This window comes from Pongo abelii, chromosome 14 (assembly GCF_028885655.2).
Source record: "Pongo abelii isolate AG06213 chromosome 14, NHGRI_mPonAbe1-v2.0_pri, whole genome shotgun sequence".
In the NCBI taxonomy this organism is placed as follows: domain Eukaryota; kingdom Metazoa; phylum Chordata; class Mammalia; order Primates; family Hominidae; genus Pongo; species Pongo abelii.
This window is the reverse complement of record NC_071999.2, coordinates 106649683-106669696: the sequence shown is the minus strand read 5'-3', so window position 1 is coordinate 106669696 and position 20014 is coordinate 106649683. Positions and strand designations below refer to the sequence as shown.

Sequence of the window (20014 nt, the reverse complement as noted above, 5' to 3'; positions counted from 1 at the left end):
GTTCATGAGCAAAAGGACTGAAAGTAGACAGAATAAACCTAATGAATCTCTATAAAATCTGAAATCTATATAAGTGGACATGGGGTTCTATGAACAGAAGGTGGTCCTTCATGTTCACAGACTACGTATCAGGATAAGCTGGGCTATGCATCAGGAATAAGTCAACACTGAGATCTCAGTCTACTACAGCTTGCAGGTAGCAGTGCTCACTGCCACTCTTCAGCAGGAACTCATGCTGACAGGAGCATCAGCGTCACACACAACCTCCAAGCGGGGCATGGCAGGGACTAGAGGGCTCACACTTGCTCTTAGCTATCTCTGACCAAAAGTGACACACATCACTACCAGAAGACAATTCACCCCCAGGTCTCTTGCATTTTTCCACCTCTTGTGAGCAAGACACTGATTGTTCTTTGCTCTGAACTACCTTTTCAAAGATGCTTGTACAGTAAATGGCCTTGGTAGAGTGTCTCCCTCCAGATCAAAGGGCAGGTGCGATTACTGCAAAGTATAAAAAGACTCAGGTTCTCTAAACTCAGAGCTCCTCTCCTATAATGCAACCCATTATGTGTGCAGGTATCATGTCTCTTTGCATTGCCCTAGGGGAATCTGGGTTCAGGGAAATGGTACAAAGACAATGGTACCCTGACCACTGGTGCTGCTGTAATAAACTGTCCTTCATCTCTGATCCTGGAGTCTCATGTTTTCTATCAGCATCTATGAAATGTCACAGGCTGATTTGTCAGCCAGCAAGTAGCATAAATCTCAGAACCTTCAGAGTCGTTGACAGTCACTTCCATTCATAGCTCATAGTCAGAACGTGTGGGCAAAAGATTACCCAGGTGCTGAGGCAAGAGACTGAAGGCACAAACTGTTTCAGTATAATAAATAGTTAGAATAAGAATAGTCATAATACAAATTAGATATAGAGATGATCATGGACATTATCAATCATTATAAACATTATGAATCATTAGGTTTTAATATTACTCTTTGTTGCATTACTAATATAACCTAGGAATAACCGGCGGGCATAGGGTCAGGTGCTGAAGGGACATTGTGAGAAGTGACCTAGAAGGCAAGAGGTGAGCCCTCTGTCACGCCCGCATAAGGGCCACTTGAGGGCTCCTTGATCAAGCGGTAATGCCAGTGTCTGCGAAGACACCCATTACTTAGCAGACCGCGAAAGGGAGTCTCTTTTCCTTGGAGGAGTCAGGGAACACTCTGCTCCACCAGCTTCTTGTGGGAGGCTGGATATTATCCAGGCCTGCCCGCAGTCATCTGGAGTCCTAAACCCCTCCCTGTGATGTTGTGCTTCAACGGTCACGCTCCTTGTCCACTTTCATGTTCCTCCCGTACTCCTGGTTCCTCTTTGAAGCTTGTAGTAGATAGCGGTAGAAGAAATAGTAAGTCTGAAAGTCTTTGATCTTTCTTATAAGTGCATAGAAGAAAATGCTGACGTATGCTGCCTTCTCTCTCCGCTTCGGCTACCTAAGAGGAAGGGCCCCCTGTTCTATGATCACGTGACTTGCTTGACCTTGTCAATCACTTGGAAGATTCACCCTCCTTACCCTGCCCCCCTGGTCTTGTATGCAATAAATATCAGCGCGCCCAGCCATTCGGGGCCACTACCGGTCTCCGCATCTTGATGGTAGTGGTCCCCCGGGCCCAGCTGCTTTCTCTTTATCTCTTTGTCTTGTGTCTTTATTTATTACAATCTCTGGTCTCTGCACACCGGGAGAACACCTGCTAAGTCCCAAAGGCCTAGGCCCTACAAGAATGAGTCATAAAAGTCCACACCTAACCCTCCTTGCCTTATTGAAAAGCCAAATGACATATACTTAATTTGTATCATTCACATACTAAATTCATGTATTTTTGCAGTCCCATGTCATAGAGAAACACACAAAAAGCTATAAGAGGTACTTCTCAGAAGTGGAAACCAAATGGCTGACGAAGAGAAATAGCCAATAAATAAGAAAAGATGTTCTACTTCATTAATATCAGGATAAAGCAAATTAAAACAACAAGGGCACTATTCACACTGGCAAAAATTAAGAAGATCCTAGTGAAGATGTGGAACAAAGTGAACTCATTCACTGCATACTCAATGCACAAAACCCTAAAGAAACTATTGCATATGGCCGGGCATGGTGGCTCACATCTGTAATCCCAGCACTTTGGGAGGCTGAGGTGGGTGGATCATCTGAGGTCAGGAGTTCGAGACCAGCCTGGCCAACACAGTGAAACCCCATCTCTACTAAAAATAGAAAAACTAGCTGAGTGTGGTGGTATGCACCTGTAGTCCCAGCTACTTGGGAGGCTGAGACAGGAGACTTGCTTGAACCCAGGAGGTGGAGGTTGGAGTGAGCCAAGATTGCACTACTGCACACCAGCCTGGGTGACGGAGGGAGACTCTGTCTCAAAAAAAAAAAAAAAAAAAAGAAATAAACGATTGCATATGTGCCATCAGTACACATATACCCATGTACCAAACTGCTTCGGGTAGCAGTGAGAATTACAGCACAAAACACTGGAAACTACCCAATTATCCATGAGTAGCAGGCTAGTTTATCAACACCACAGCATCCTACATTGCTGAGCATAAATGAATTACACCTCCACGCAACACACGAGTCTCACAAACACAGAGCAAAATAACCAAGTCACAGATGATTCCAGAATATAATTCTATGTATATCAAGTTTAAAAACATGTAAAACAAAAATGTATATCACTTAGGGATATAAATGTGGGAAAATTATAAAGAAAAGCAAAGAATGATAAATACAAGTCGGGAAGATGTTAGTTCCTTGTGCAGGGAGAGAATGAGTGACAGAATGGGAGTAACACAGAGACCTTCCAAACTAATGGTTACGTTTTTAAAAACTCTTCAGGCTAGTAGCCTCCTTCTCAAAGAAGGCTTCCCTGGTCACACCACTTACAATTTTGGTCACTCTTTCCAACATTTTATTCCACCCCTCCCCCACTTTATTTACTTTTTTTCATTAGCAGTTACCACTGCTTGACATACTGCATATTTTACTTTTTTGATGTATTTGATGTATTTGATCCTCCCACCTCAGCCTCCCAAAGTGCTGGGTTTATAGGCATGAGTCACCAAGCCAGGCCTATATTTCCTGTCTTTAGTTTTCTTTTCAAGTCTAACATTTAGGTATGCAAATCTGCTGTATCATCATTCTTTATAAATGTTTTATAAATGTTATTTTACATACTTGTATAAGAACGTAAAGTATATTTCATATATATAATATCTAATACAAGCTTTTTTTTTTAAGTAATGAGATTTGTTTTATTGAAAATGAAAATCACAAACTGGCTTTTTTTTTTTAAAGTTCAGAGTGAGTAAAAAATGAAATGAATTATTTTTAAGTTTGTATTTTCTCTAAGTTGAAACAGTAACCTTATTTTTGAACCTTATTTACACAATAGAAGTACTTCTCTTAGTCTAAAATTGAACTCTCCTTTGAACATTGAAGATCATGTTTATCAATATTGACAAAAACAAACTTATATAGAAAATTCTACAAGGATTCTCACAAAGACAAATCTATACCTGGAAAGCATCACCTTTGCCATGGGACATGCTGCTATTCCTGACCTGTGTGACTTGGAAACTATATTTGCTTTAGACATCTTTGACTGAAGCAACATATGCTAGCTAGGAATCAATCTGTATTTGTTGTAACAGGACCACTACTATCTTCAAACTATTTCTTTCCCTCTTTCAGACTGATCTACTATTGCTAATAACACACACAGAAAAATTCACTAAAACAAAACACATTGGCCATCCAAACTGCTGTGCTGTACTGTGAATTTTACAGTAATTAGAAATTACTCTAGAAATTGTACCTGAAACTGACATTCCTCCTAGGTATAAACTGTATAAACAGAGTGGACACAGCCTCTTTAGAACTCACTGGCAAGGAATCTATGATTTATTAGGGGCAGAGGAAAGTGTCAGCTACATGAAATTCTTTTTTTTGGCTGGGTGCGGTGGCTCACGCCTGTAATCCCAGCACTTTGGGAAGCTGAGGCTGGTGGATCATGAGGTCAGGAGATCGAGACCATCCTGGCTAACACAGTGAAACCCCGTCCCTACTAAAAATACAAAAAAATTAGCCGGGTGTAGTGGCTGGCACCTGTGGTCCCAGCTACGCAGGAGGCTGAGGCAGGAGAATGGCGTGAACCCAGGAGGCGGAGCTTGCAGTGAACCAAGATTGAGATCACGCCACTGCACTCCAGCCTGGGCGACTGAGTGAGACTCTGTCTCCAAAAACAAAAACAAAACAAAACAAAACAAAAAGACATTCTTTTTTTCCTTTTTTCCGGTGACTTTTGTTGTCCATTTAGGTAGCGGTGCGTACATGTGGTGTGTTTTTGTTTCTTGTGTTTTTTTATGCTAGCATGTTTTGGGTGCCTGAAGTGGATGAAAGGGAGTGAAATTGAAGGGCACCTGCTGATGGAACAGGCCCTGAACTGACAGCCAGGAAATCTGTATACCCTTCAGTGCTCTACACACCAGCCAGACGTGAAACCTTGGGGAAGTCAAGTGACCTTTTCTAAGATACAGTTTCCTTATCCATGGAAGACAGCTTAGTTCAGCTCCACAGTCCCAAAAAGCTCCCTGCACTTTCTTTTTCTCCATTTGTTTCTTCTTTTAAAAAAAAAAAAAAAAAAAAAAACTAGAGTGCAGTGGTTGCAACGTCAGCTCACTACAACCTCCACCTCCCAGATTCAAGCGATTCTCCTGCCTCAGCCTCCTGGAGTAGCTGGGATCGCAGGCTCCTGCCACCATGCCTGGCTAATTTTTGTATTTTTAGTAGACAGGGTTTCACCATGTTGGCCAGGCTAGTCTTGAACTCCTGACCCAGGTGATCCTCCCACCTCAGCCTCCCAAAGCACTGGGATTACAGGTGTGAGCCACCATGCCTGGCCTCCATTTGTTTTCATATTTGCTTTTTTCTTTGAGACAGGGTACAGGGTCTCACTCTCACCCAGGCTGGAGTGCAGTGGTGTGATCATGGCTCGCTGTAGCCTCAACCTCCCTGGGCTCAAGTGATGTTCCTGAGTAGCTGGGACCACAGACATGCACCACCACACCCAGCTAATTTTTTGTAAGGATGGGGTCCTCCCTTTGTTTCCCTGGCTGGTCTTGAACTCCTGGGCTCAAGTGATCCTCCCACCTCAGCCTCCCAAAGGGCTGAGTTTATAGGCATGAGCCACCGAGCCAGGCTTGTATTTCCTTTCTTTAGCTTTCTTCTCAAATCTAACACTCAGGTCCTACACTGGCCAATTTTGGTCATTCATTTGCCCAACCCTGACTGAATACCTCCTCGAAGCCAGGCCTTGTTCAGGGCACTGGGCAGAGCACGCTGAGCAGAACAGACAAATCACCCTGCACTCAAGGAGCTTATTACTTTCAGGTGAGGAAGACAGACAACAAATACATCAAAAAAGGAAAATTGCAGTATGTCAAGCAGTGGTAACTGCTAATGAAAAAAAGAAAAAAAAAGTAGGCAAGGGGGAATAAAATGTTGGAAACAGTGACCAAAATTTTAAGTGGTGTGACCAGGGAAGGCTTCCTTGAGAAGGAGTCTACTGAGTATAGACCAGAAGAAAGTGAGGAAACCCCTGAGCAGACATCTAGGGGCAGATGTTCTTAGCAGAAGAAAAACAAGGGCAGAGACCCTAAGGCATGTGCCCAGCAGGTCTGAAGAAGAGAAACAAGGCCAACCGAGGGATGTTTTCAAAGGACTCCTTTTCCTGCTTCTATTAGTGATGGACTAGGGAGTAGCACGGGAATGAGGTGGACGCCAGCTACTGCCATCCTCCAGACAAGAGATGGCAAAAGGCAGGGCCAGGAGTGGGGGGTGTGGGGACACAGAGACAGAGACAGGGGAGAGGGAGACAGGGAGAGACAGATGGGGAAAAGAGAAAAGGAGAGAGAGAGAGAGAGAGAAAAGAAAAAGCGGAGAAAGAAAAAAGAGAAGGAGAGAGAGGAAGAAAGGGGAGAAATGCAGAGGAAGAAGAGGAGGAGGAGAGGGAGAGGAAGAAGAGGAAGAGGAGAGAGTGAGAGGAAGAGGAGGAAGAGGAGAGAGGGAGAGGAAAGAGAGGGAGAGGAGAGAGAGAGGAAGAAGACAGAGAGAGAGGAGGAGAGAGGGGCAGGAGGAGGAGAGAGAGAGAGGAAGAGGAGAGAGAGGAAGAGGAGAGAGAGAGAGGAAGAGGAGAGAGAGAGAGGAGAGAGAGAGAGGAAGAGGAGAGAGACAGACAGGAAGAGGAGAGAGACAGACAGGAAGAGGAGAGAGACAGACAGGAAGAGGGGAGAGAGAGAGAGGCAGAGGAGAGAGAGGGAGGCAGAGGAGAGAGAGGGAGGCAGAGGAGAGAGAGGGAGGCAGAGGAGAGAGAGGGAGGCAGAGGAGAGAGAGGGAGGCAGAGGAGAGAGAGGGAGGCAGAGGAGAGAGAGGGAGGCAGAGGAGAGAGAGGGAGGCAGAGGAGAGAGAGGGAGGCAGAGGAGAGAGAGGGAGGCAGAGGAGAGAGAGGGAGGCAGAGGAGAGAGAGGGAGGCAGAGGAGAGAGAGGGAGGCAGAGGAGAGAGAGGGAGGCAGAGGAGAGAGAGGGAGGCAGAGGAGAGAGAGGGAGGCAGAGGAGAGAGAGGGAGGCAGAGGAGAGAGAGGGAGGCAGAGGAGAGAGAGGGAGGCAGAGGAGAGAGAGGGAGGCAGAGGAGAGAGAGGGAGGCAGAGGAGAGAGAGGGAGGCAGAGGAGAGAGAGGGAGGCAGAGGAGAGAGAGGGAGGCAGAGGAGAGAGAGGGGAAGGGAGAGAGAGGGGAAGGGAGAGAGAGGGGAAGGGAGAGAGAGGGGAAGGGAGAGAGAGGGGAAGGGAGAGAGAGGGGAAGGGAGAGAGAGAGGGGAAGGGAGAGAGAGGGGAAGGGAGAGAGAGGGGAAGGGAGAGAGAGGGGAAGGGAGAGAGAGGGGAAGGGAGAGAGAGGGGAAGGGAGAGAGAGGGGAAGGGAGAGAGAGGGGAAGGGAGAGAGAGGGGAAGGGAGAGAGAGAGGGGAAGGGAGAGAGAGAGGGGGAAGGGAGAGAGAGGGGAAGGGAGAGAGAGAGGGGAAGGGAGAGAGAGAGGGGAAGGGAGAGAGAGAGGGGAAAGGAGAGAGAGAGGGGAAGGGAGAGAGAGAGGGGAAGGGAGAGAGAGGGGAAGTGAGAGAGAGAGGGGAAGTGAGAGAGAGAGGGGAAGTGAGAGAGAGAGGGGAAGTGAGAGAGAGAGGGGAAGTGAGAGAGAGAGGGGAAGTGAGAGAGAGAGGGGAAGTGAGAGAGAGAGGGGAAGTGAGAGAGGGGAAGTGAGAGAGAGAGGGGAAGTGAGAGAGAGAGGGGAAGTGAGAGAGAGAGGGGAAGTGAGAGAGAGAGGGGAAGTGAGAGAGAGAGGGGAAGTGAGAGAGAGAGGAAGAGGAGACAGAGAGGAAGAGGAGACAGAGAGAAGAGGAGAGAGAGAGATGAAGAGGAGAGAGAGAGACAGGAAGAGGACAGAGAGAGGAAGAGGAGAGAGAGAGAGGAAGAGGAGGGAGGGGAAGAGGAGAGAGAGAGAGGAAGAGGGGAGAGAGAGAGAGAGAGGGGAGAGAGAGAGGGGAAGAGGAGAGAGAGAGGGGAAGAGGAGAGAGAGAGGGGAAGAGGAGAGAGAGAGGGGAAGAGGAGAGAGAGAGGGGAAGAGGAGAGAGAGAGGGGAGAGGAAGGGGGGGGAGAGGAAGGGGGGGGAGAGGAAGGGGGGGGAGAGGAAGGGGGGGGAGAGGAAGGGGGGGAGAGGAAGGGGGGGAGAGGAAGGGGGGGAGAGGAAGAGGGGGGGAGAGGAAGGGGGGGGGAGAGGAAGGGGGGGGGAGAGGGAGGGGGGGAGAGGAAGAGGGGGGGAGAGGAAGAGGGGGGGAGAGGAAGAGGGGGGGAGAGGAAGAGGGGGGGAGAGGAAGAGGGGGGGAGAGGAAGAGGGGGGGAGAGGAAGAGGGGGGGAGAGGAAGAGGGGGGGAGAGGAAGAGGGGGGGAGAGGAAGAGGGGGGGAGAGGAAGAGGGGGGGAGAGGAAGAGGGGGGGAGAGGAAGAGGGGGGGAGAGGAAGAGGGGGGGAGAGGAAGAGGGGGGGAGAGGAAGAGGGGGGGAGAGGAAGAGGGGGGGAGAGGAAGAGGGGGGGAGAGGAAGAGGGGGGGAGAGGAAGAGGGGGGGAGAGGAAGAGGGGGGGAGAGGAAGAGGGGGGGAGAGGAAGAGGGGGGGAGAGGAAGAGGGGGGGAGAGGAAGAGGGGGGGAGAGGAAGAGGGGGGGAGAGGAAGAGGGGGGGAGAGGAAGAGGGGGGAGAGAGAGGAGAGGAAGAGGAGAGAGAGAGGAGAGGAAGAGGAGAGAGAGAGGAGAGGAAGAGGAGAGAGAGGAAGAGGAGAGAAAGTAATTAAGGATTAGTTCAAGTTGCCATTTTCTGAGAGAGGAAAAACTGAGGGAGAAACTTTTCGAGCTCAGTTTTCGATACGTGAAGTTTGAGAAAATGATTAGAAACCCAGTAGAGATGCTAAGTAGGAGAGACAGCATGAGTGGACTTCCCAGCACAAGCACCGAGGAGTGAAAGCAGTCCTCTCCATCCACGTAATGCAGCTCTGTGTGGCCCTTAAGAGGACTGAGGTCGATCTTATGGACTGACACAGAAAGGTGTCCAAGATCTATTATTGCATAAAAAGATGCATAACTTTCTGGAAGAATTATCTATTGCTAATAACTTAAAAAACCTCTAGGGACAGGATATATACTTCTGTGATGGTTAATTTTATGTCAGCCTGATGAGGCCATGGTACCCAGATGTTAGGTCAAACACTGAGATGAACCATTGAAGATATTTTTAGATGAGATGAACACTGAAATCAGTAGACTTAGAGTTTAGCAGATCACCCTCCATAGTGGGTGGGCCTCATCCAACCCATCAAAGGCCTTAAGAGAAAAAGACAGACCTCCCCAAGCAAGGAGGGCTTCAGCCAGTGGACTGTCTTTGGACTTGAACTGCAACGCTCCCCTGGGTCTCCAGCCTGCTCATCTCATCTACCTTGCAGATTTTAGTCTTGTCAAGCCTCCACAATTGCTTGAGCCAATTCCTTAGATCTATCTTTCTCTTTCTCCCTACACATACGCACACACCTTGTTGATTCCGTTTCTCTGGGGAATCTTGACTAATGCAACATCTTATGACATACATTTGAATTGCATTTAAAATTTTTTACAATAAGCATGTATTACCTTACTAATCAGAAAAACAAGAATAATCACAAAACTTCGTTCCAATACTTAAAATTTAGGTTACATTGACCAAGTACCTATACATATACTTTATATACATAAATTATATATACATCTCTATAAACAATAAAGCATTCAGTAAACACACATTTTATTAACATCCTTCCTATCTCAATGGCTGCAAAACCCTTTTCCACGCAAGCTCTCTTGCATGAAATACCTCTTGATATTCCTGCAGAATACCTCTGATATTCTCAATAAACTCCAGAGTTATCTGAAATGCCAATATGAATCCATATCCTGAACGAGGTATCCAAAGGACATGAACAGACATTTCAGATTAGAAATGATATCTGGTGAATGAATACATGGAGAAATATTCAAATACAACAGCAATAAACAGAAAAATGAAAATTAAAAAAAGGTACTTTTTTTTTTTTTGAGATGGGGTCTCACTCTGTCACACAGGCTGGAGTGCAGTGGTACGATCTTGGCTCACTGCAACCTCTGCCTCCTCAGTTCAGGCAATTCTCCTGCCTCAGCCTCCTGATTTAGCTGGGATTATAGGCGCCCACCATCACGCCTGGCTAATTTTTGTATTTTTAGTAGAGACGGGATTTCACCATGTTGGTCAGACTGGTCTCAAACTCCTGACCTTGTAATCCACCTGCCTCAGCCTCCCAAAGTGCTGGGATTACAGGCGTGAGCCACCGCGCCAGGCCAAATAAGGCAAATAAGGTACCTCTTTTAACAAATTAGTTTGAAAATAATAGTAACTAATACTAATTATAAACTTATAAGTAAAATAGTAATAATAAATTGAACCTCTTCAGCAGATCAAGTTTACTAATCTTGAAAATTATAACTCACACTAGGTGACAGTACGAAGTTGTGTTCTAATATATGATAGGTGGTGTTCTAAAGAGACATAAAATAATTGGCAACATGTGTAATAAGCCATAAAACTATCTATGACTTTGATTCTATTTGGGAGGAAATGTATCATACATGTTTAAAAATATCTTATCCCCATTTGAAAATAATTCCAGGCCGGGCATGGTGGCTCACACCTATAATCCCGCACTTTGGCAGGCCGAGGTGGATGGATCACTTGAGGCCAGGAGTTCAAGGCCAGCCTGGCCAACACGGTGAAACCTCATCTTTAGAAAAAAACACACAAAAATTAGCCGAGCATGGTGGCAGGCACCTGTCATCCCAGCTCTTTGGGTGGCTGAGGCACGACAATCACTTGAACCCGGGAGGCGGAGGTTGCAGTGAGCTGAGATTGCGCCACTATACTCCAGCCTGGGCAACACAGTGAGACTCTGTCTCAAAAAAGATAATAATTCCAAACACTAAAATAAAGTGAAATATATGAAGTTGTTCCCTAGAATATCATTTGTAAAGGCAAAAAAGTAGAGGTAATTTAAATATCCAGCAGTAATGAAGCCAAGTTCAAACACATGAGCTACAACTAGTTGAACACGTTTTTTCTCTGTAAATTAACAGAGTAAAGAATGATTTCATACTTACCACTGTACCGAGAAACTGAATGCTCATGTTTCCACCTGCTTCTCGAGAAAGACACTAAAAAACAAACAAGAGATATAAAATGAACTCATATCCACACAGCTTGTACGTAATGTTCACGATAGCCAAAAAACCCAAATGTCCATCAACTGATGGATGGGTAAACAAAATATAGTATAGCCATACAGTGGAATATTATTTGGCCATAAAAAGGAATGAAGTATTGATACACGCTACAATAGAAGTCGGTCACAAAGGATCATGCATTATATGATTCCACTTAATAAGAGATGTCCAGAATAGTAAAATCCATGGAGATGGAAGGTAGATTGGTAGATGCCTCCAAGAGGAAGGCTGGGAGGACATGGAGATGACTGCTAATTGGTGTGGGGTTTCTCAAGGGTATAAACATGGTCTAAAATTGACTGTGGTGATGGTGGAACAACCCTGTGAATTGACTACAAACCACTAAACGGTAACTTTAAATGGGTGAATTGTATGGTGTGTGAATTATATCTCAATAAAATAGTTACAGAAAATGAATTAGCATTTGTTTAAAACAATGCAATTCTATGTCCAGAGAGTAGTGAAAGAAAGAACCTCTTTATTATTCATTTATTTATAAATAAAATTTGTTTACAGCAAATATATCACTTGCATATATCTTGTTTGAATTTTAATTAAAAGTAAATACTATGACTGTTAAAATTTTAGTTAAAAGTAAATACTACTGTTACTAAAAATGGGTGACTAGTACACTGAAAGCTGACTACACTGTGAGATAATTCTCACCTACAAAACTGGTCTATTGGGCCAGGCACGGTGGCTCACGCCTGTAATTCCAGCACTCTAGGAGGCTGAGGCAGGCGGATCACGAGGTCAGGAACTCGAGACCAGCCTGGCCAATATGGTGAAACCCCGTCTTTACTAAAAATATGAAAATTAGCCAGGCGTGGTGGTGCATGCCTGTAGTCCCAGCTACTCGGGAGGCCGAGGCAGAAGAATTGCTTGGACCCAGGGGGCGGAGGTGGATGTTGCAGTGAGCCAAGATCGTGCCACTGCACTCCAGCCTGGGTGACACAGCGAGACTCCATCTCAAAAAACAAAAACAAAAACAAAAACAAAAAAACTTGCTCTATTTGATCCTAACGTATTCCTCAGAATTCTTCCTCTTCTGGCTAATCAGAGAGGGCTCAGTGACTTCAAAGACTACACACACAAATAAAGCACTTCTAACTAAGCCAACACCATTTTTTTAAGTTCCCAGATGTACAGTATTACTGGCTTTCACTCAACTACATGCCATGAGCATTAGGATACAGATGTATCCTAATTTCATTCCTTTTTACACAACTGGAGGTTTACCAACTCTGATCTCTATGATCACAGAAGTAACAGAACCCAGAGTGAACCTCTAGAAATCAAGCTGAGTCCTCAGTTCCTTGACGGAGGGAGGTTAGATCAATAAGAAAGACAGTGGTTTAATGCAAAATGTTTTCCCCTACCTGCAAATATTGCCAAGTGAATTGACACAACGGTCATCTAGATAGCATACTCAAGGCAGTGTGGTATAGAGTAGAAAAGAAATCAGTATGGGAGCATTTTGACCCATGTCACTTTTTTTTTTTTTGGAGACAGAGTTTCGTTCTTGTCACCCAGGCTGGAGTGCAATGGCACAATGTCGGCTCACAGCAACCTCTGCCTCCAAGGTTCAAGTGTTTCTCCTGCCTCAGCTTCCTGAGTAGCTGGGATTACAGGCACCTGCCACCACATCTGCCTGATTTTTGTATTTTTAGTAGAGACGGGGTTTCACCATTTTGTCCAGGCTGGTCTCGAACTCCTGGCCTCAGCTCCCAAAACTGCTGGGATTACAGGTATGAGCCACCATGCCCAACCAACCCATTTCACATCTTTTTTTTTTTTTTTTTTTTTTTTTGAGACAATGTCTCAGTCTGTTGCCCAGGCTGGAGTGCAGTGGCACGATCTCGGCTCACTGCAACCTCTGCCTCCTGGGTTCAAGCGTTTCTCCGGTCTCAGCCTCCCAAGTAGCTGGGACTATAGGCATCTCCCACCATGCCAGGCTAATTTTTTGTATTTTTAGTAGAGATGGGGTTTTGCCATGTTGGCCAGGCTGGTCTCGAACTCCTGACCTCGTAACCCACCCCCCTCAGCCTCCCAAAGCGCTGGGATTACAGGTGTGAGCCACCGCGCCCAGCCAACCCATTTTACTTCTAAGAATTTATCCTGAGGAAAAAATATAAGGATAGGCAGAAAAATAAAGCTGAACAAATATCACAGTGTAGTTTATAGCACTGAACAATGGCAAGCAATGTAAATGACTGGGAAAGACACCGGCTAAGTAAATTGTGGTATATATCCAGCCTGCCATTTAAAAAGTTTAAAGACATGAAAAATGCTTATAGTATATTTCTAAGGGCAAGAACAAAACAATATGTTCAGAATAAGCCTTGTAAAAATTATATTATAGAAAAATTCTAGAATTAGTGCACATAAAACTTATTTCTAGGCAAAAATATTAGTTGACTCTCGTTTTCACTTATCGGTTTTTCCTATTCTTTTATATGCACATGTTGAACTTAAAAAAGGCAAAAAAAGACAGAAAACAAAATGGAATAAAATAGACTCCTTTCCTGTGTCTTAGGGAGACTCAATTAAGAACGGAGGGTTGATTCCTAGGTTTTGACACGGGCACTTCTACGTTGGTCATCCATCTATCTCTCAACTGTGTTGGGCACTGCTGGCTGAATTAAGACCTACCTTCCAGGAGACTAAGGAAAAGACAGCAGAATTATTGGAAAAATAAGTATAATTCAATACGATAAACGCATAGTACAAAATGTACAAAGTATTATGGGATAAGAGGATGGACCGACTAAATGAGCAGAAAGGTTAATAAGGAAGACATTAGATAGGTTAAGACAGACATTAAAGTTGGATATTTAAAAACAAACAGGGGCAGGGTGCGGTGGCTCATGCCTGTAATCCCAGCACTTCGGGACACTAAGGTGGGTGGATCATTTGAGGTCAGGAGTTTGAGACCAGCCTGACCAACACGGTGGCTCTACTAAAAATATAAAAATTAGCAGGGCATGGTGGCGGGTGCCTGTAGTTCCAGCTACTTGGGAGCCCAAGGCAGGAGAATCACTTGAACCTGGGAGTTGGAGGTTGCAGTGAGCCGACTGTGCCAACGCACTCCAGCCTGGGTGCCACGGCGCAACTCTGTTTCAAAAAAACAAGGAAAAGAAAAGAAAAAAAAACAAAACACGAACAAGATTCAGCCATTATGGAAAACAGTATGGAGGTTTCTCAAAACATTAAAAATAGAACTACCATATGATCCAACAATCCCACTACTGCATATATATATCCAAAGGAAAGAAATCAGTTACGTCAAGGAGATATCAGCATCCCCATGTTTATTGCAGCACTATTCATGATGGCCAAGATAGGGAATCAACCTAAGTGTCCATCCATGGACCAACAGATACAGAGAATGTGATACATATGCACAATGGAATATTATTTAGACTTTAAAAAGAAAATCCTGCCATTTGCAACAACATGGGTGAACCCGGAAGACATTATGTTAAGTAAAATAAGCCAGGTACATACAGAAAGACATATCATATGACCTCACTTACATGAAGAGTCTAAAAACATCAAACTCATAGAGTAGAAAACAGAATGGGGGTTGGGGAGGGGGAGTTGGGGAAATATTAATCAAAACCCACAAAATTTCAGTTATAAAGGAGAAATAGGTACAAGAAAGCTATTATACAATATAGTAACTACAGTTAATGATGACGTATTATTAATATATTCCTGAAATTTTCTGAGTATATTTAAGTGTACCTCACATATAGAATAAGTATGTGAGGTAATACATATATGTTAATTAGCTCAATTTAGCCATTCCACAGTGTATTCACTGTTTGAAGTGTGTACTTCAAAACATGTTGTACATGTGCTAAAGTTTGAAAGTTTGTCTCCTCCAAACCTCATGTTGAAATGTGATTCCCAGTGTTGGAGGTGGGGCCTAATGGGGGTGTGTGGATCATTGCGAAGGATCCCTCATGAATAGATTAATGCCCTCTTTGAGGGCGAGTTCTCGCTCTTAGCTCCTGACAAAGTTGGTTGTTAAAAAGAGCCTGGCACCTCCCTCCCTTCTCTCTCACTCTGTGAGCTCCACACACATCAGCTCCCCTTTGCCTTCTACCATGAATAAAAGCAGCCTGAGGTCCTCATCAGATGCCTAATTCTGAACTTTTCCAGACATCAGAATCACGAGCCAAATAAACTTTTTCTCTTTATAAATTATCCCGTCTCGGGTATTCCTTTGTAGCAACACAAAAGACACTACTAAGACAGCATGACAAATATATGCAACTTTAATTTATCAATTAAAAACCAAATTACAAATTTTAAAAATGAGCAGGAATTCTCCAAAAGAAAACTGAGAAACAGCTGGGAACAGTGGCTCACACCTATAATCCCAGCACTTTGGGAGACCGAGGCGGGCAGATTGCTTGAGGTCAGAAGTTCAAAACCACCGGGTGCAGTGGCTCATGCCTGTAATCCCAGCACTTTGGGAGGCCAAGGTGGGTGGATCACCAGATCAGGAGATGGACACCATCCTGGCTAACATGGTGAAACCCCATTTCTACTAAAAATACAAAAATTAGCTGGGCATGGTGGCGGGCGCCTGTAGTCCCAGCTACTCGGGAGGCTGAGGCAGGAGAATGGCGTGTACCCGGGAGGCGGAACTTGCAGTGAGCCAAGATTGCATCACTGCACTCCAGCCTGGGTGATAGGGCGAGACTCCGTCTCAAAAAAAAAAAAAAAAAAAAAGTTGTTCAAAACCTGGCCAACATGGTGAAATCCTGTCTCTTCTAAAAATACAAAAATTAGCTGGGCGTGGTGGTGGAACCTGTAATCCGAGCTACTCAAGAGGCTGAGGCAGGAGAATTGCTTGAACCCGGGAGGCGGAGGTTGCAGTAAGCCAAGATTGCACCACTGCACTCCAGCCTGGGAGACAGAGTGAGACTCCGTCTCAAAAAAAAAAAAAAAAAAAAAATTGTGGGCTGATGAGACAGTTAACAAAAATTTCAGATTAAGAGATGGCATGATGGCATGGCGAGTTTAGGGAATGTTAAGCAGTTCAGTGTGGCCAGATAGGGTTGGATGAAGGTGGAAGTGGCAAGAAAGGAAACCAGGAAGGAATTATAAACCCAGGTCAGATCTTGTACAGAGAGAGCTCATACCTGACAAAGTTCTTACACTTAAGAACTGGAGTGTGACATGCTCATGTTTTAGAAAGACGGTGGTCTGGGTCATGCTGAAGATACACAGAATGGGGAAGGACAAAGCTAGGAGGCCGAGTAAAACACCGCTACAATCATCCAGGTAGGAGCCTGATGTGCTAAGCAGCCACAACAGAAGAACTAAGTCTGATTCAGACCTAGGACCTTAGGATGGAGAGAGCAAACAGACCTGAAAGACGATCTCAATTTTGCTCTACAGGTGAGGAATCTAAGGCACAAGAATATAAAAAGTAATTTGGCTACCTGCAACTGTGCATGAAAAATTTTACTCTTGGTCCTGAGATTAAAAAAAAAAAAAAAAAATCACAATAATCCATTGAACTGCTGCGTGGCAAGAAAGTCTGTGCATTCAGCTTCATATGACAAAAACTGCAAAAGCAGCTATAGACGGTAGACAAAAATGAATGAATGTGGCTATGTTCTAGTTAACTGCTTATCATCAATAAGATCTGAATGTGACATCATACTTCTCATGGGTCATGAAACATTACTGATTTTTTTTTTTTTTTTTTTTTGACAGTGTCTCATGCTGTCACCCAGGCTGGAGTGCAGTGGTACGGTCACAGCTCTCCACAGCAACTACCTGGACGCCAGCGATTCTCCCACCTCAACCTCCCAAGCAGCTGGACCCACAGGCACATGCCAACGTACCCGGCCAATTTTTAAAAAAATTATTTGTAGAGACAAGGTCTCATTATGTTGCCCAGTCTGGATGAAACATTCTTAAATTTTTCCCCCAACTATTTAAAAATGTAATATAACCACTCAGGCTGTGAGCCCCATAAAAACAGGCAGTGCCTCCTGGTCTAAGCCACCAGTACCTCTCACCTGAGGTCTGCAATGGTCAAATCAATGATTTCTCTGTCTCTACCCCAGGGTCTGCAGTGATTTTAAAAATCACATCACATCACTCTCCTACCCAAACCCTCCAAACGCTCCACAACATGAATAGAAAGAAACAACACAAAACAAAACAGTTCTTTGGCCCCTAGATGATCTGGTTCTGTCTTCCTCGTTCCACTCTCCCCAACTGGCCTTCACACAAAACAAGCTTGTCCCGTTTCAGAGCCTCTGCTTTGCCCCTTCTGCTACCTGGGACTTCCTTCCCCCAGACTTCTGCACGTTTGCCCCCTCCTCTTCGTAGGTCTCGGCTCAGTGTTAGCTATTCGGAGAGGACTTCCTAGCCGTCCTTGCTAAAGCTGCCTTCTCTAGTCACTTTCTATCAATTTTATAGTCTTCATCCAACTTCTTAGTACTAAAATCACCTTATTTAGGTATTTACATGTTTAGTATCTACTTCCCCCTGCTGGAATATAAGTCTTGTTCCTTGTTCTATCTGCAGTGTCTAGAACACTGCCTAGGCCATACTGGGCGTTCCCTTCTATGTAGGAGACAACAAAACAATATCATCATTCCTTTGGCTGACACTACAAAGGTTAGATTCATTCCCAGGCCAATAGAAGTAATTTTGCAATATGTAAAATGGAAACAAATTTTCACATTAAAAACAAATTGTATCAATGAATGTGTGACCATAGGTGTAAGTACCAATAAGCTGTCCTTAACATTGCATTCAGTTTAAAGCAGGTCACAATTACATATATAATGACTGTCATCTTTTTTTCACCACACTCCCACAGTCTGTAAAGGAAGGAAGGAAGGAAGGACAGGCTGGGCGTGGTGGCTCACGCCTGTAATCCCAACACTTTGGGAGGTCAAGGAAGGCAGATCACTTGAGCCCAGGAGTTTGAGCCCAGGAGTTTGAGACCAGCCTGGCCAACATGGTGAAATCCTGCCTCTACTAAAAATACAAAAATTGGCCGGGCATGGTGGCATGTGCCTGTAATCCCAGCCACTCAGGAGGCTAAGGCAGGAGAATCACTTGAACCTGGGAGGCGGAGGTGGCAGTGAGCCAAGATAGTGCCATTGCACTACAGCCTGAGTGACAGAGCAAAGACTCCGTCTCAAAAAAAAAAGAAAAAGATTGATGTAAAGAAAAACAGAAATTTCAATCTTCCCTAAGAGGAAGATACACTGTTCCTAGAGCCTAGGATTAAGATAATTCAGTTTTAGAATCCACAAAAAAAGTATTCAATGCCTATCATGAGTCTAATGCATGCCAAAACAAATATGAACTGACCACTTGATAAGCTAATAGCAAAATTCTTCATAAAAATGAAGACTTTTATTTGATGAAACATATCGATGCTTATTAAAATATTTTCTCCAAATATTTCATCCCTTTTCCTATTTTAAATGGCACTCCAAAGCCAGATAAAAATGTTCTCCTTTTCTTATTTTGATAGTCTGCTCCAACGTTTACAAAATATATTCCTTTTTATTTCTTTAAAAAATACTTCAGAAGATTTTGTTAACAAAATGATTTCAACATTTGTTAGAATCAAATTCATACAAAATTAGCAAAGTTATTCACACAAAGGCAAAAACATTTGCAAAACAATAAATCAAATGTTCCAAAAATACCTTCCTAGGATAATAAAATCAGAGGCAATTTCACCTTTAAAAATAATGTCACTGAACAGTAAGAGGAAGAAATAGTAATAGTTTTCTTTTTCCCCTCACTGATTTCCAACTTGATAATATGTTTTAAAGGCCATTACTGTGGGATTTGTCTTATCGGTCTCCAGTGCAGCTGTTTGTATTATTTTCCACATTTACTACAATCAGTGTTTATACTATTCAAAATTCTCTTCCTCAGGCAGCAACGAAAATATAATTTTCTAGTTAACAGAAGAGGAGAAAAGCTTGTATGTGTGGGGGTGTGGGAAGGGGAAGTTCAGAAAGACATTTTCCCATTCGGTTAAATTTTAAAAGCAACTCCAAATTATAAAACCAAGAAAACTGCTAAGCTTCTAGGACTACATTACGAAAGCAGGTAGCCTTGCATCAAAATTAATATTTTATACCATAGCTGTAAATACATCCCAGCTGTTAAACTGCCTTGAAATATTTTAAAGCAGCGTCAACAGAGTTATTTCTGTTCTACTGGTGAGCTTGTTTCTAAGATGTGTAGCTGTATTGATATGTCAGGAATGTAAAAAGGATATGGTTAATAATTACTCTTTCATTTCCTACTCTACTTATTCTAAGTATCAACCTCTACTTATTCTAAGTTATATATTTATATATCCTATATATCCTGAGAGTTTCATGTCACATGCAATGATTCTAGAGAAATCACATGTGTAAAGTACAAAGTAATAATGACTTCAAAGAGATGGGGGTGGGGGGAACATTTTTAAAACCTGTAAAACATTTTAGGCCTAAAAACATAAGACAATTACTTCCCAATTCATTTGTGTACCAGCAAAGTACAGGCAAAAATGTTTGCCGCTTTATTTTTCTAATTAAAATATTAATTTTACTATCTATAAACAGTTATTAGGATTAAAACTAAAGTTTATTCTTGGAGGGTGTGGGAGCTATTTTAATCTAAAAAAAAACTGAAAAGAAAATAACATTTTAACTTCCTCTCAAGTAGATATGAAAATCAACAATTTATTTTCTTCAAAACCAAAATTTAAGGTTACAATTTTAAAATTGATTCAAATTCTGTGTGGAGAAGCATTTGTATATATACTACAGATAGTTTCACAATCTGCAAACAGAATAACATCTCGTTCATCATATTCATGTGCTTGTGTAATATTTTATATTACATAGGCCCACTGGGCATTTTAAGTTATCATGTTTTTCATATATATATATAAAATTTAATACTCTAGTCATTTCACAAGTAATCCATTTAATCTGGTATTCTTCAGTAAATAACATGAGATTCATGTGACACTATTCCAAATTTGTCTGCTTTAACATAGAAAATTAGTTCCACTTAGCTGAATA

The 20014-nt window shown here is 43.4% G+C and overlaps 1 protein-coding gene across 5 annotated transcripts in view; it reads right to left on the bottom strand.

Moving 5' to 3' along the window:
* The window catches only part of PCCA (propionyl-CoA carboxylase subunit alpha), a 461053-nt gene that overhangs the window by 72400 nt on the left and 368639 nt on the right, over positions 1-20014 (bottom strand). For all 5 annotated transcript variants that reach the window (XM_024230769.3, XM_054529192.2, XM_054529194.2 and 2 more), the window contains one exon: positions 10812-10865. In XM_024230769.3, coding sequence (XP_024086537.1) covers positions 10812-10865 — 54 coding nt within the window. The remainder of the gene's footprint in view (positions 1-10811; positions 10866-20014) is intronic.